At 52.3% G+C, this 14,152-nt stretch overlaps 5 protein-coding genes across 5 annotated transcripts; 2 read left to right on the top strand and 3 right to left on the bottom strand.

Moving 5' to 3' along the window:
* Positions 1–765: 765 nt before the first annotated feature.
* On the bottom strand, positions 766–2,065 carry EV422DRAFT_196687 (uncharacterized protein). The gene has a single exon (XM_053065256.1). The coding sequence runs from the start codon at positions 1,896–1,898 to the stop codon at positions 858–860; it is 1,041 nt and encodes a 346-aa protein (XP_052923239.1). The 5' UTR covers positions 1,899–2,065; the 3' UTR covers positions 766–857.
* On the top strand, positions 2,066–2,949 carry EV422DRAFT_196688 (uncharacterized protein). The gene is made up of 4 exons (XM_053065257.1): positions 2,066–2,263; positions 2,325–2,616; positions 2,680–2,741; positions 2,833–2,949. The coding sequence occupies exons 1-4, from the start codon at positions 2,232–2,234 to the stop codon at positions 2,903–2,905; spliced, it is 459 nt and encodes a 152-aa protein (XP_052923238.1). The 5' UTR covers positions 2,066–2,231; the 3' UTR covers positions 2,906–2,949.
* A 1,626-nt stretch (positions 2,950–4,575) lies between these two features.
* EV422DRAFT_508453 (uncharacterized protein) lies at positions 4,576–5,449 on the top strand (the record flags this gene model as incomplete). Its single annotated transcript, XM_053068748.1, has 3 exons — positions 4,576–4,578; positions 4,661–5,059; positions 5,084–5,449. 3 exons carry the CDS (start codon positions 4,576–4,578, stop codon positions 5,447–5,449), a joined length of 768 nt encoding a protein of 255 aa, XP_052923237.1.
* Positions 5,450–7,451: 2,002 nt separating this feature from the next.
* Positions 7,452–9,131, bottom strand: EV422DRAFT_196629 (ankyrin repeat-containing domain protein). Its single transcript, XM_053065255.1, has 4 exons — positions 8,886–9,131; positions 8,231–8,819; positions 7,577–8,162; positions 7,452–7,502 (listed from the first exon to the last, which is right to left on the bottom strand). The coding sequence occupies exons 1-3, from the start codon at positions 9,036–9,038 to the stop codon at positions 7,858–7,860; spliced, it is 1,047 nt and encodes a 348-aa protein (XP_052923236.1). The 5' UTR covers positions 9,039–9,131; the 3' UTR covers positions 7,452–7,502; positions 7,577–7,857.
* EV422DRAFT_196578 (uncharacterized protein) lies at positions 9,130–10,352 on the bottom strand. The gene is made up of 4 exons (XM_053065254.1): positions 10,024–10,352; positions 9,704–9,955; positions 9,582–9,632; positions 9,130–9,514 (listed from the first exon to the last, which is right to left on the bottom strand). The coding sequence occupies exons 1-4, from the start codon at positions 10,153–10,155 to the stop codon at positions 9,221–9,223; spliced, it is 729 nt and encodes a 242-aa protein (XP_052923235.1). The 5' UTR covers positions 10,156–10,352; the 3' UTR covers positions 9,130–9,220.
* Positions 10,353–14,152: the final 3,800 nt, after the last annotated feature.

Raw genomic sequence — 14,152 nt, 5'->3', positions numbered from 1 at the left:
GTCGCCTTGACAAAGATGACAACCGAATGAGAAGTCGATGCGCTTTGACGCTCGCCAAGGCCCTTAGAGATTTATAGCGAGAGTCGAGATGGGATGACCCGCTGTTCATTCTGCAGCAGCACCCGTACCCCTTGTGCCGGCGCCAACTGTGTATACTGTACATCGAGGCATGTGCTCATGTGGCAGATGCTGAGCGGGGCCGTTACCTAGCATGCCGACTTCGTCATCCCCGCCGGTGTCGCGCAGTTGAGCCGTTGGGCTATCTGGGCTATGCAATGCCGCCCCGGCCATGGCGCATTGGTGGATGTGAGCAGCTTTTTCACACAAGTCTGTCCTCTCCCGCCGCGCTCGTTGCCTAGTCTTCTAATCGCAGCCGGCTTTTCCTTTTGTTGCCCCTCATTAGTATACACTGTAGAACTGCGTCTCCGGGCCCAATGAACATCCAATTCGGCTGGCGCGGCTCGGTCGACGCGCCAGGAGTTGTTCTCTCGCACGGACAGCAGGTATCCAGGAAGCGCTCGGCCGTCCTCCTAGACGTCATGTTTGCGGGCTGCGGATGGTATTTGGGCCGCGGACTTTGCTCCCTGTGAGGGTATCCTGCGATCTGTGGCAGTCGAACAGGCCGTGTTGTATGGGGACGTGTCAGGGGAATCGGGGTTCCCATGTCAGACATTCCGAGTGGAGGGTCACGACCGTGGCGGAGAGGGTGAAACCTCAGCCGTATTACACCGGGTGCATTGCGTGATGGGTGTTGAGTTGTACAACCTAGTCTCTATATGGTACATAGGGCGACCGTGCAGAAAAATAGATACAGCAGATAGATCTTATTTAAAGATTGGCGGCGGTATGAAGCAACATCATGTGCGCTCGAGTTCAGCAGCAGAGGGTTGCGGGACGAACGACGTCCGCTGGCCAAGCCCAGCCGTTTCCGCAGAAGCTTCTTCCAATTCAGGATCTATTTCAGGGTCCTGCCTGCCGGAAGCAGAATGGGCAGCGTCACCTGCATCTTCTCTACCACTTCCCATCTCTGTCTCCCCCTGCGCCTGCTTCTCGCTGTAAGGATGAGCAACGGCGGGGGTAGGACAGACACCAACATCCCGCACCGGGTGCATGCCCGTGACGGCAGGAGCCTCCTCCGTATCCCCTCCATGAGGCGTCTCTCCTCCACGCTGCATCTTGGGGGCGTGTGACACAGGAGATGATGGCGCCTCGATGTTCGGCCCGACCTTCCTCTCCCCTTCATTCCTTTTGCGCTTCAGGAACCAGTAGAGCGTAGTCCCGAGGAGGGCGAGCGCCGCGCCGCCGAGAGCGATGCCGATGACTCCGCCCACCAGCACCGGTTTGGTGATGGATATCTCCTGCTTGGTCCAAGGGACAACGACTCCCGAGTTCTGCAGCAATGCCTGGGTGTCGGGTTGACCGTTCGTCGTCGTCGTCGTGGTCATCGTCGGGGTCAGGGAAGGGTCGTTTGTGGCTGAGGGTAAAGTATTGACGCAAACCGGGATCGAAGAATTGGTCTGCGGTTGCAAGCCGTAGTTGAGACTTTGCCAGTAATATCCCGTCTCCTGCCAGGCGCCCAGTGTCCATTTGGAGGTATCGTCGTCCGGGCCGATGACGAGGTTGCATTCGCTGGCCGTGGCGGGGGGCAGGATGAACTGGATCGCGTTCTTCCACCATTCAGTCGCCGAGTCGTACCGGTAGAAGACGCCGACGGTGCACCGCGCATAGGGGCCTTGATCCAAGACGGAGAATTGGAAGGTATACGAGCCTTGGCAGATTCGAGGGGTGAGGTTCCCAAACACATTGCCGAAGCTGGTCGTCCCCGGAGGCATGGCGGTGCTGGTTGGGGTAGTTGCGACAGCGATCCCGCCGGTGAGGGTTGTGGCGCAACCGCTCATACTGACACCGTTTGAAATAAGTTAATATATGCTTGTAGTTGCACAGGAGGATAGACCATTCCGTGAGGAGTCGTTTTGTAGAGACTGCATGCGACATCAACAGTCATCTCGTTGTGTCCAAGCGAGAAACCCTGGAAGTGACGGCATGGCGCGTATGAGAGCACATTGACTGTTGGCGGGATTGGCACTCGATCGAACATGGACAGTTTGCTTCACACGAAAGAGTAGCGGAGACCATAAACATCCTTCCTCAACTGACCTCTCACGCCGAGCTAAGCTAACCCTTTGGCGTTCGGAATCATATTTTTCCGAAGAAAAACGGAATACTGGTGAATGCCAGGGTTCTCATGGCGCTCCTCACGCCGGTCAGTTGCCTCTCAAATTCAAAGTGAATGGAACCAATAGCAATACACAGTATTCATCTAGCCCAGAATGTCCATTTGACCGAAAGTGTAATGAGAGCGAACCACAGAATCATCGGAGGAAGTATTTGATGCGGCGGAAATGCGATTTTTGCAACTGCAGTGCTAATGGGCCCTGGTTAAGGTCTCCTTCATCTCGCGGAGCATTGGAAAATAATGGACTTCCTTTGTACGTAGTTGTTATTGTTCAACAAACTCAGGGGTCTTTCCAAGCTCACTCTGAACCACGCAACCTCGCGACCCTGACGAGAACATGGAACGACGTCGGTTTTGAGCATTCAATGCCGGCCACTGATGTACTGAATTAACCCCCCCTCCCCTTGACGCTTTCGCCGAGCTAACCCTAACCCTAACCCTAGATCTGCACGTCTTCGAGAATTCAAGGCCGATCGTCCTTGACCCTAACCCTAACCGTTCTGGGGTAAGTAGCACCGACGGAGAGCTGGTCCGACCTCGACCTGGTTTAACCTTATGCATGGTCCAACCCTAGGCCTAACCCGCATCCTTTCCAGCATTTCTATGAAGTTCAGCTTCCGATTCTCCCACAAAGGGGTGTGGGAGTGGCAGGCATTGGGAACGAGGTGAGGTAGGTTTCAAGTTCAAGGACATAGCGATCAGTGAGAGGCTCCCAGTGTACGTGGTAGCAATACAGTACTGCTGAACCACCTTTTCGGAAATCCACTGTACAGCCAACGGACATAAAGCTGTGCACCCCTTGAGACTAAGTCAGTGACCGGTCGCGTTGCCGCAACTGATTTAGACGCGGACTCATCATCCTTAGTCTCGGGGATCAATAAGGAACCTAATCTAGATGAAATCTAGACTTCGGTTCCTGCCTAATACCCTTATTAATACCGTGTCGTTCCTCCGTTTGCAACAATGACTGCCTGCATCCTTGTCGGCATCGATCCAACTAGGTTATCCAAATGCCTTTCCACTGTTGGCCACACCTGCTGCACAACACCATCTGCATTTGCATTAGCCCGCGATACCTCCCGCTTGACAATCGCCCAGAGGTTTTCAATTGGGTTGAGATCGGGGCTCTGCGCTGGCTACGGCATGATGTTGATGCCATGCTCCGCAAAGAATTGGCGCGTTTTGGCAGAAGTGTGGATAGGGGCGTTGTCCTGCATGAAAAGGAGGTTGGGAACAAAAATCTCAAGGTTTTGCCACATTGGCAAAAGATGAGCGGTTAAATGCTGAACGTAAGCAGTGGAATTGATACCCCTACCGCAAACTTGGCCCTCACGCTGAACCGGCTGGACCTGCGTCAACGGACCAACAGCGTTTCCAATAAATGCTCCCCAATACATAAATGTTTTGCATCCGCTACGTCGAGTGCCTCTGATACAGTCAGGGTGAAAATGTTCAGTTCGCAGACGCCAACATCGCATTTTGGGAACCCAGCCAATATCAAAAGACGTCTCATCCGTCCACACAACCCGTGACCAATCCGCAACTGTCCAGTGCTGATGTTCCAACGCAAACGCAAGGCGTGCTGCTTTGTGCTTGTCAGACAAAAACGGCTTGTGGATTTTGAAGCGGGAGGTCAAATGGAGGAGTTTGTGAAGGTAAGGACGCACTGTCTTTTCGCATGCCGTGATACCTGTAAGAGGGATGAGTTCCAACCGAATTTGTTTTAATGTCTTTTCTCGTGTCTGAATATCTGAGAGAACAAGTCTGCGGAACTCCTCCAAGTCACCGTCCTCTGGTTGATACTTAGCTGGTCTTCCCGGTGGCTTTTTTGACTGATAGGACGGTGGGCTGTCCGCAGATTCAGCAGCAAACTTCTTGATAGTATACTGAACAGTCCTGAATGCAACCCCCTCCTGTGCAGCTATTTGTCGCTTGTTCTTGCCTGACCTGTGCAGCGCCACTATGGCAGCCCTCTGCTGAGGGGAGAGTGGTTTGCCCATAGCAGGGGATGAAGATGGAGGTCGCAATTGCGGGCATGTCGGTAAGATCCTGGCTTGTCCGGAGGCAGGCTGGATGGAACGCGCATCCGCTTGTGAAACGGTCATTGAATTCGATTAGAGGGGGTGCACAGGTTTATGTCCATTGGCTGTACGTACTGTATACAGTATATATATAGTTCCACTTTGCCGCTTATCCAGTTTATGGTCTCACCCTCGCGTTGGCGATATACCCTTTAGGAGGCAAAAACGGCCTTCCTTCCTTCCTTCCTCTCGGCATCAGTTCCGACAGCGCGTCTCCCGTCAATGTGCGAGCAGTGAGCTGTTTTTCCTCGCTCTATTATGGTATGCTGAGTGTGTGCGAGTTTCCTTTGACCGTAAATTTATCAAGCAGTTTCCTCTCATCTACTCTAATCACTGTCCATAGGTTTGTCATTGCCCTGTTGCCAATACCGGCTCGGCAAGTTTTCTAGTTCCCTGCTGTGCAATCCGGGAGTGGGCTCTTCTCGGTTATGCTTACTTTGTCGGGGGCGAGCTGAGGGCGGGAAATGAATTTGGGGACACTTGTGAAGCCACGTCACGTCGTTCGTATTTGAGCTCTACGATATCATGGGGGCCGCGGAGCAAAGAAAGGGTAGCCTTCAAGTGGCTAGGAGAGGCTAGCGAGCGCAGCCTCCTTGCACCTCTATTGGCCGAGTATCGTACCACTCTGACATCGGACAATGGAACCCATGCACTGGATGCGGTTGTGGGTATCTACTGCACAGATGAAGCTATCATCTTGGCTCCGGTTGCCACTCGTAACCCAATATACGCGTCAAGGGCCGTATGAGTATTGCCGGTCGTGAAGGAACTGGTCGCTCTGCCGGTGGAAGTTTCCTCCATGGCGGCGCTACATAGTGTGCTTATTGACACCAAAGCTGGACGACAAGGGTATATGCGCGCCGAGGAGGAGTGGGATAAGGTCTTGCTTGACTTGCGACTTGCTCGCATGGTGGGTCCGGTCGCTGACACCTGGAAGAAAACAGTCAAAGAGCACTTTGCGTCATACAGAACGCTCGCAGCTTTCCGGCTGCTCGTCGAAGCTGATCTGATCTTGGACCGCGAGCGTTCACCTTCGGGCCTCCCAACGACGTTCAAAATCCGACGCTTTCAAAGCTTGTATATCAATGTCAATCGGACGCCGTGGCGGAATTTGAGAATTACAGTACCCTGACAAAAGTTTTTGGGATGCACGCGTTTCAATTACAAACAATTAGAAAATCCGTCTTCTTTTGCTACTGGGTAAAGTTCACAATTATGCACTAAACTTAAATCCGCCCATAGAGACAAATATAAGCTTCCTGTTGATCCGCTTGTTTTCCTTATAACTGGCCATGCGCTTTGTCAAGTAGGTTTGGGCAGGATACCATGGAGAAGATTGGTTTAAGTTTTTTCTCTAATTGGACCTGAAAATCAATTATGGGAGGACGGCTCTTCCGACTTCAACGGACAATAAGTTGACAACCAGACAGTTTTCAGACTTGACTACTATGTAGATTGTTTTCAGACTTGACTACTATGTAGATTGAGTATGCTCCTGCTTCTGGACAATCCGACCGTATCACTCCCATGCGCTAAAGTCCAGTATGCATGGTTGTCAATTAGAGCCCTTCGGTAAGCGATTATTCTAATTGTTTATAATTGAAACGCGTGCGTTCCCAAAACTTTTGCCAGGGTACTGTACGTGTCTGAGCGTATGAAAGCCCCGGAGTTGATGATAGTGTCACCCATTGGCGACTTAAATGGAGGCAAGTCATTCACCTGCTCGATCGTTAGTAGCGCTGCCGATGCCCGAATCGCCATGGACCCCGATGCTTTTGTTCAGTTCTTTAGGGTTCTTTAGGGTGGGTTCTTTAGGGTAGGATGCTACTGACAGTGACCTCGGGAGTAGCAGTGGATATATGGCCAGTTTTCAAGTCTCTGGAGCCTCCTGCATCCCCATTTCACATCCAGGACTTCTCGGCAACGCTCTGCTCGCTTGCACACAACGCCCTGGCCTCTATGTCTTTCCGCCCACCCTGATGCGGGCAACGGCCGCAGCCGCTGTCCTGGTCGCCCTCCTCTGCTGGGCAACCGGCGCAACGTGTGCAGTTTCTCCCACCAACACGTCTCTCCCGCCCACAGCGACAAGTGTGGCACTTCTGGCAACAGGGACCTCCGCCTACTGTGCTAGCCCCATCCCATGCACATCCTCAATAGGTAACGAGTGTGCCGCCGCCGTGTGTAACGAATGCTACCCCCCAGTAGTCTTCGCCTGCGACGTGACCAGTTGACTAGGCGTACCTTTGCAAGAGTATCCCCGTCGAACCCTCATCCCTACTTTATAGAAAGCAGTGTTATAGAGTCATTTTGTTTGCCCCTATGTAGGATTTTTCAATACATGTGCCACAAGCAGTGTTTGGACTAGATGTTTTGTGTAATGTGGGTATGAGCCGGTCCACAAGCCTCGGCATTTCCTGGGCGAGGCTGTCTGTCCATCTCGCCGCATTTCTCGTCTTTGTCGTCGGCGACTCCGATCTCGTCTTCCTCGAATTTCTCCTCTTCTGTGGCCTCTGCCGCCTCGTCATCGTCGCTCCCATCCGGAATCTCGACCTCGTCGTAAGGTTGATACTCCCCCCATAGATGATCGAAATCTTGATCTGGAAACAATGTTGTTTCAGTCAACGATGAGGGCAGCCGAACGCTTCAGACGGGAATCTTCAAACTCACCGACTTCCCACCTCCAACTGAGATCAACATCCTCTCCGAAAAAGCACCTTTTCTTTATAGCTTTATCGACCGACTCAGGTATCCAATACCAGCAAGTCTTCGGCAGCCGTAAGATGAAACGATGATTTGTTTTCATCGCTTCCAGTATAGCTTCAATAACCCACTGGAGTATAGGACCAACGCTCCTCTCTATATCAATTCCGAAGAGAAATGCTGCATCTGAAAGGTCGACTGCAATTGGGGTACGAAATGCGCCACTGTTGAGGCAAGAGTAGGGAAGCGGATACGGCAACAATCAGAGAACCTACCTATCGTTAACGTCTCCAGACTTCTAGGAAACGACAGCAACTCCCTCAGATCATTTAGCCATCCATCTGCCCATTTCGCGAGATTGCCGGCTAAATAAGAGACCGTGAGAGTCAAATGTTTGACACTGCCATCGACGACAAGTGCCCCAAGTAGCGAACTCCGAATAGGATCCCAGTAATCATCGCACACTTTTTTCGCGTCAAACCAGTCTGGGGCGCATTTGTTTCATGAAATTTGAGTAAAAGCGCAAGATATAGAAAGCGGGGACGCCGGCCTTACGTACCGGCAAGCAGGAAAGTTTGAGACCCGTTGATCCATACTTTGGCCAGACGTCCATCGAGCTGGTGGTAGCCTAGGACAATTTCCGGAAATTCAAGAATCCACTGGAGAAGTTGCGCGTTGGGGTTGTCAATATCCCCCCAATAGTCTTCGTCTTGCAAGTCGCTGAACACGCTAAGAGGACCGTGGAGCTCATAATCATCTTTCTTGATTTCAACTGCAATATACAGTAAACGGCATATAGAAAAGTGAGATACTTTACGTCGATGTCTCAGAGCAGCTGCATCACAGGAAACCATCGTACTCACAATGAAAATGCATGACCATGCCGCTGTCACATATCTGCTTAACCGGGCCACTCAGGAACTCGGCAATCCGAGTACATTTCATTTCGGCACTTGCGTCCTCGGATGAGTCAACATCAATCACGAGCCCGACACCGTTGAACTTTCCGAGGTGGGAATCATTCAATTCCTTGGGATCCGTCCAGCGTATCCTCAATTGATCCAATATCCCCCCAGCCAATGTCAAAGGAAGCCTTGGCCTATGCCGAGAATGTGTCCAATTGTAGAACAAAGGCGGTATCGATCCTGGAAGAATAAGGAAATATTTAACCCAGTCTCTTTCACCGAGACAAAGAAGAAATCGAGACACGTACGACAACCCACGCTGAAACGCAAAAGAGTAGCGCATTCTTCGAAAGGAAGGACTCCAGGAACATAGTTGAAATCTTCGGGCTTCCCGTGGCGAATCAACAATCGCGAGCAATCGGAATGCTCGCCGGCTTGATCAATCAAGTCATGTAGCACGGGACGAAGGCGTTCCCCTTGGTGCTCGAGTAGCAACGAAAGGCAGCCCACTTTTCCATTCGTTGCCGCCAAATCGGGAGGAGTTCGCTTGGAATTATCTTTCAATTTCGAAAGATCCGCGTCATCGACGTGGTTGAGCAACAAGCGTAGGCAACCCTCATGCCCATGTAATGCCGCGATATGCAACGGTGTTTGACCGTTGCCATCGGTCAACTGTAACAGACCCCGGCCATTGACATGGCTGAGTAACAATCGCAAGCAACCCTCATAACCATGCCATGCCGCGATATGCAACGGCGTAAGGCTTGCTTCCCCATCAGCGTCGACGATTGTGTTCGAGTTCGCAGGAATTTCTTTCAATAAGATTTCAAGACACTGTTCCGCATTACATTTGGTGGCGTGCCATATAAAGGAGCAACCTTTATGATCACGAGTCGACTATTGAATGTATTTGTGGGTTAACACATTATCAGTACCTTTAGCAGTAAGGGCCAACCGACTAACCAGCGGAGGGTGTTTGTCCTTCAACCAGCGCAGAAGTAAATCAACATTATTGGCTTGAACCGTTGTCAAGAAAAGTTGAAAATGCAAATCGTGATTGCCACTGCTTGCGACAGAAACCATCTCCAACGTATTCTCCATTTTCTCCACTTTCATGCTGACGTTATCGACCGTACGCTTGATATGCTGAATATCAACAAACTGTCGAAGAAGAGTGTCGCGGCTGAGCTGCTTGTCCAATGCCTCGAACTTTGCCTGAAACTGTTCCAAGCGGCTTTGGCCCTTGCCCTGGAATGTTTCTTCTAATGTTCGCCCTGGAATGAACGCAACCGGAGAAATCAAATGATCGCCAAGACAGCTCGCGTCTGGGACAGTAATAGAAAATCCTTACCGACGAATCCCGTTGCAGAAAGATTCTCGATGTACCGTTCGAACCATTCCGTAAAGCTCCGCATTTCCTCAAACAGGTCCTGGAGTGTAGTTTCAAGAGCTTGGGGGACATCGGATTGGCTACGGCTTTCCGAATTTGCATGCATGGCGTTGTACATCAAGAGTAGAGACTTCAGAAGATGATCCAAGGTCCCGTACAGGGCAATGATGTTACGTTCCAGCTTGGCTTGGCCCTTGAAAAGCTGCAGGTTTTCGATAAGAGGTAAGCAAACGAAAAAATGCCAAAAGTCAAATGTTTCAACAGTTTACATCGTATGCGGCGGATATGAAGCCCCACGCTATCCGGGCGGCGGGATGAACCTAAAGTTCCGAATGGACGAAAGTGAGATATCGTTGACGCAGCGATATTCATGTCCTGAGTGCACTCAAACCTTCGTCAGATTATCCATTGCACCCATGATCATGTCGATGATCTGCACCCCTCTTGAATCTTCGGGAAGACTGAAGAGCCCTTCCGGGAACTTTCCAAGGACTGCCTGAGCTTTGTTATAAATGGTCACGGCAGCGTTAGCCTCGACAACTCCAGAGATGAGATCGACTTTATCCAAGACTTTCTCCGCTTTGGCGATCGTCGTCGTCGATGGAAGCACGGGGAGAGGTGAACTGACTACGTCCACGTCCATCTTGATATTGGACAGCGGTGAGGTGTCCCTGTCCTCTTTCGCTTTGTTGCTGTCTCGGGGGTTCTCACCCATTTGCCTGCTGGGTGCGCACCCCATCGTTTGTTGCACCGAGCGGAGGTGCCCGCACACTGGGGTGGGAGAGAGAGTAACGTAGATCTAGGCCATGCACCTAGCGGCATTGCAAAGAGATTATGAGCCATCGCCCGCGGCGGCAGAACCTGAACTTATGTTTAGTGGCAAGTTGTGTGATAGGGCGCTGCGGCCGAAAGACCTTTGCCCGCAGAGCCGCAGAGTCGGCTCCCATACCAACTCGTACTGTATATGTAGTACGTACAGTATCCTTTTCCACAGTCGAATTCATATCGTGACGCGACAAATAAACACCTACGCGTGTAACCCAAGTCCGACCTTCTCACCTTATTATGAGGTGCGGGCTTTTAAAATTGACATGAGTAACTAATAATGAGGTAGAAGTCCACATGGCCGAAAGTTGGAGGTCCTTTTTAAGAGGGTATGACTAGGCGCCGCTTTCAGTTCCGCACGAGGAAAGAGGCCCCTAAGTCTCCCCTTCAAACTGGCATGATTAGGCCGAGCATATGATGAACGGCTACTTCCATAATCCTTCACTTGCTTCTCTCGCTCACTCCCACCCTGCTTACAATTCAAAACTGAGGAGCCTGGGAAGACGTTTACGAGCAGGTGGTCGTGGTGGACCCTGAAGGGTTTCCCGGCCACGGGTTTTCTTGTGCTTTAATTGGAAGTAGCCGATGAAGAGTAGAACCATTACTGGTCAGTGTATTACTGTTGTACATCTCTCTATAAGAAAACAATTCACGTACTCATATCCTGGAAGTGTGCACAAATCATTGCCACCCCTCTTGATTGTCCTTGCCCCTCCCCGGTCAAGTGTATATTCCTCCCACCGGCCTGGGTAGGAGGACCGGGCCGGATGCCGCTAGCTTCCAACTATGTCCACTTGATCGTAGTTGGAAGCTAGCAGCATTATGTCTGACGGATCATACCGACACTCTAACCCGTTCGCGACGCCCTCCGTTGCCCACCACTGAAGGACCGCGACATGCCCTTGCTCGGCTGCGAAGGTTGTATTTGCACTCCAAGCCGTTTGCAACGCCCTCGGTTGCCCACCACTGGAGGACGGCGACATGATCGTTCGCGGATGCGTCGGTGTGTTTCTCCAAACGTCCAAAAGATCTATTTGCCCTTTTGACGAAGCTTGCGTCAGGGATGCTGAGGGTATAACGCACCGCTATGGCTTTTGTTGCAGTTGAGGGATTGATGAGGGTCGGTTGTGCCATTGTGTTGCCGTTCCAGAAAGCGTAGCGGAAGGGTCTTGTTACGTAGGTATATCAAGCGAAGGCCGATCGCCACCCGAATACGTTGCAGCGGCGGGAGGAACTCAACAACATTCTCTAGGACGTCGATGGGGAGATGCACGGTCGTTCCGACAACATGATTCTTCCGAAGGATGCGCTTCCTGGGCGTGAGATTCGCGACTGGGTACAGCCATTCTCCGTTCTCGTCGGCCTTTCCGAGTTGGTTCGCACACCATATGCCTGACTCGCCTAACGCCTTGTTGCCTTCGACGAGGTATGTCGTTCCGGGGATTCCTTGGTTCGTTCCGCCGACCCGTACGTGCGTCACCGCCATTGGCTTCAACACCACTCGGTCTTGCTTGATGACTACGTTGTAGCGTGATGGCCCTAGCGGAGCGACCGTCGGGAGGTGGGTGTGAAGGGGATGGTCTTCTAGCGTTATCTTCATGGGCGTGGTCATTTGCTCTTCGGTCGGTAGTCGGAAGGCGAATGATCTCTTCTCCATGTCCATGACTGCCCCCATTGCGTCGAGCCCTGGGATGCCGATAAGCATTGGTCGTCACAAGTTGGGTATGATGTTGAACTTCAACTTGTAACTGTGCCTTCCATTGACGCCGGGCTTGACTCTCAATTCAAGGTGGCCTATTGAACGGCCTTCGCCAATTCCCGACAGCTTGCGCTCGTACTTGGTGGCCTTGATCTTCGAGCCGTGCTTGGTCTTCAGCATCATGTAGAACGTAGCGTCCATGCCGTTGAGACTCGCTGCAGTGTCGACAACGAGCTCATCGAGAGGCGTGTCCTCAATCTTCCCGTAGATTTGCGCAATGGTGTACATCTTGCGTAGGTCAGGACTACTTGTCGTGTCCTTTTCAACGTGGGCATGAAGGGAATCAAGGAGGGTGTCCTCTTTTCCTTCATCGGGAGGAATGACCATGCGGTCGTGCGTGAGGTACAGCTCTTGGGCTTCTTTCCAGGCGTGGAATCTTTCTTCATTTCCAGCCACCGGAGCAATCCACGTGTCCTGGGTGGGTAGGTCGTCCCCAGGATGCGCGGTGATCTTGTACTTTTCTCGGACGTCGAGGTACCGTCTTGCCTTGCTCAGCAATTCTCCCGTGACTATCGTCAAGTCTTTCAGGAAGAATTGCGCCTTGGGATCGTACTCGTCCGTTCCGACTTGTTTCCAGACAAGGCTGTCGAGGAATTCTCTCTTCAATGCCTTGCGTTTCCGTGGCTTGACCGTCTTCTCCAGAAGCATTATCTCTTCCAGTGCACCCTTCTCGTGTGCTTCCAATATGGCCGTGTCAATTGCCACCGCCTTGGCGTCCTCCTCCCCTTTTTTGTCCGCTGTCGCTGGTGGGCGCCGACGGATGGAGAGGATTGTCCGGAACGGAATGCGTAGAAAGGACAGAGTCCCTGCGTAGCAGTCTTGGAATGGCAGGCGCTTGACATGGCGGGGGCCGGTCTTGAAAGTCCAAGCTTGGCGCAACCGGTCTCGGAAGTGGTGAATGGCAGCAGAGTCACTGGAGATTCTCCATGCCGCGGTGTGTTCCCAGGGTGGGAGCCCGTAAACACCTTCATCTTGTTCACTGAAGCCGCCCTTGGCGAAGAGGTCTCGTTCGTGGTTCAGCAGTTTTGGATAGTCAATGAGGAGCGTGAGGAGCTGAAGGTACCACGGAGCTTCTCGCCATACGGGGGTAATCAGCGTAATGGTCGCTCCGTCCGTGACGACCTTGTCGAGCACTTGTTGAATGGCAAGCCAAGGGGGATTGGCCCAGCCATTCTCAGCGTCCCAGCGAATCTTGAAGGCGTCATGGGCAATTGCATTGATGTCCTTCTGGTCGACCGAGCAGTACCTTGGAACTTGAGCGTTCTGCATCGTGGCGAAGAAGTCCACGGTGTGGCTGTGTGGGCCTCCCCAGGGTCCGTCATCGAGTTGCTGGAAGATGTCCGGGTGCAATTGCCAATCGTTCTTGTCAACCAGGTTGATCAAGTAGAGTTCCTTTTCGGGTGGCGGAGACGGGTAGCGTGTTTGGTCAGGGTCCTCCGAGTCGGGTTTTTCTTCTCCCGACTTGGACAGGTGTTGGGGTTGTAACAATTCGTCAGCTGTCGTTATTCCTCCGCGCGTCCCCCAGTCGCTTTTGGAGTCGGAATCACTGCCTCTTCTCGGTTCTGATGGTGACCGAGCAGGAAAGGTCAGGCTTTCATCCTGGTCTTGAGGCAGCGATTCTCCGGGGTCTTCCTGCTCAAGAGCCGTTGGTTCCAAGACTAGGAGGCTCTCAGCTCCTAGCCCTGGCGGGGAAAATGCCGCTTCTCAGCATTGGCATTTCCTGCCTCAGGGCTTTGTTTCTTGGGGCATACTGGTCTCCCCGTCTCGCGGTCCACATCATCCTTGAAGTGGTCGCCTCCGCAGGCGTAACACTTTCCGTCTCCAATCCTTGGTGGTCCTCCCGAGGACTGGCCATTGTTAATCTGCACTTTGGCCATTTGCGCGGCAATTTTGACAACCGCTTTCTTGACAACTTCCTGTACTTGCGTACTGAGGTCGTTCTGCCTCTGCTGGCCGTAATCCTTGCGCGGGTACGGCTGACGGGGGTATGGACCTTGTCGTTGGTCCATCATGTACGCCTTGTAACCGGAGTAATCACCCCGGTCGTCGTCGAATTCCGTCAAGTGTACGGCCCGTCCCATTTGTCCGCGTCAGCTACCGGTCAAGCGGAGTTCCTCTTTGAACTTGGTTATCTCCTTCTCCGCCGCCTGTTTAGCTAGCTTCTCGATGTCGGTGGTAGGCATGGGACTTGGCGGGGCAATTTGGACGGCCGTCTTCAGAATGGGCGACGGGGATCCTCGTCGCTGGGGCCGGAAC

The sequence above is a fragment of the Fimicolochytrium jonesii genome (assembly GCF_025526975.1).
Source record: "Fimicolochytrium jonesii strain JEL569 chromosome Unknown EV422scaffold_23, whole genome shotgun sequence".
NCBI classification, from domain to species: Eukaryota; Fungi; Chytridiomycota; class Chytridiomycetes; order Spizellomycetales; family Powellomycetaceae; genus Fimicolochytrium; species Fimicolochytrium jonesii.
This window is presented reverse-complemented; position numbering and strand designations above follow the sequence as displayed.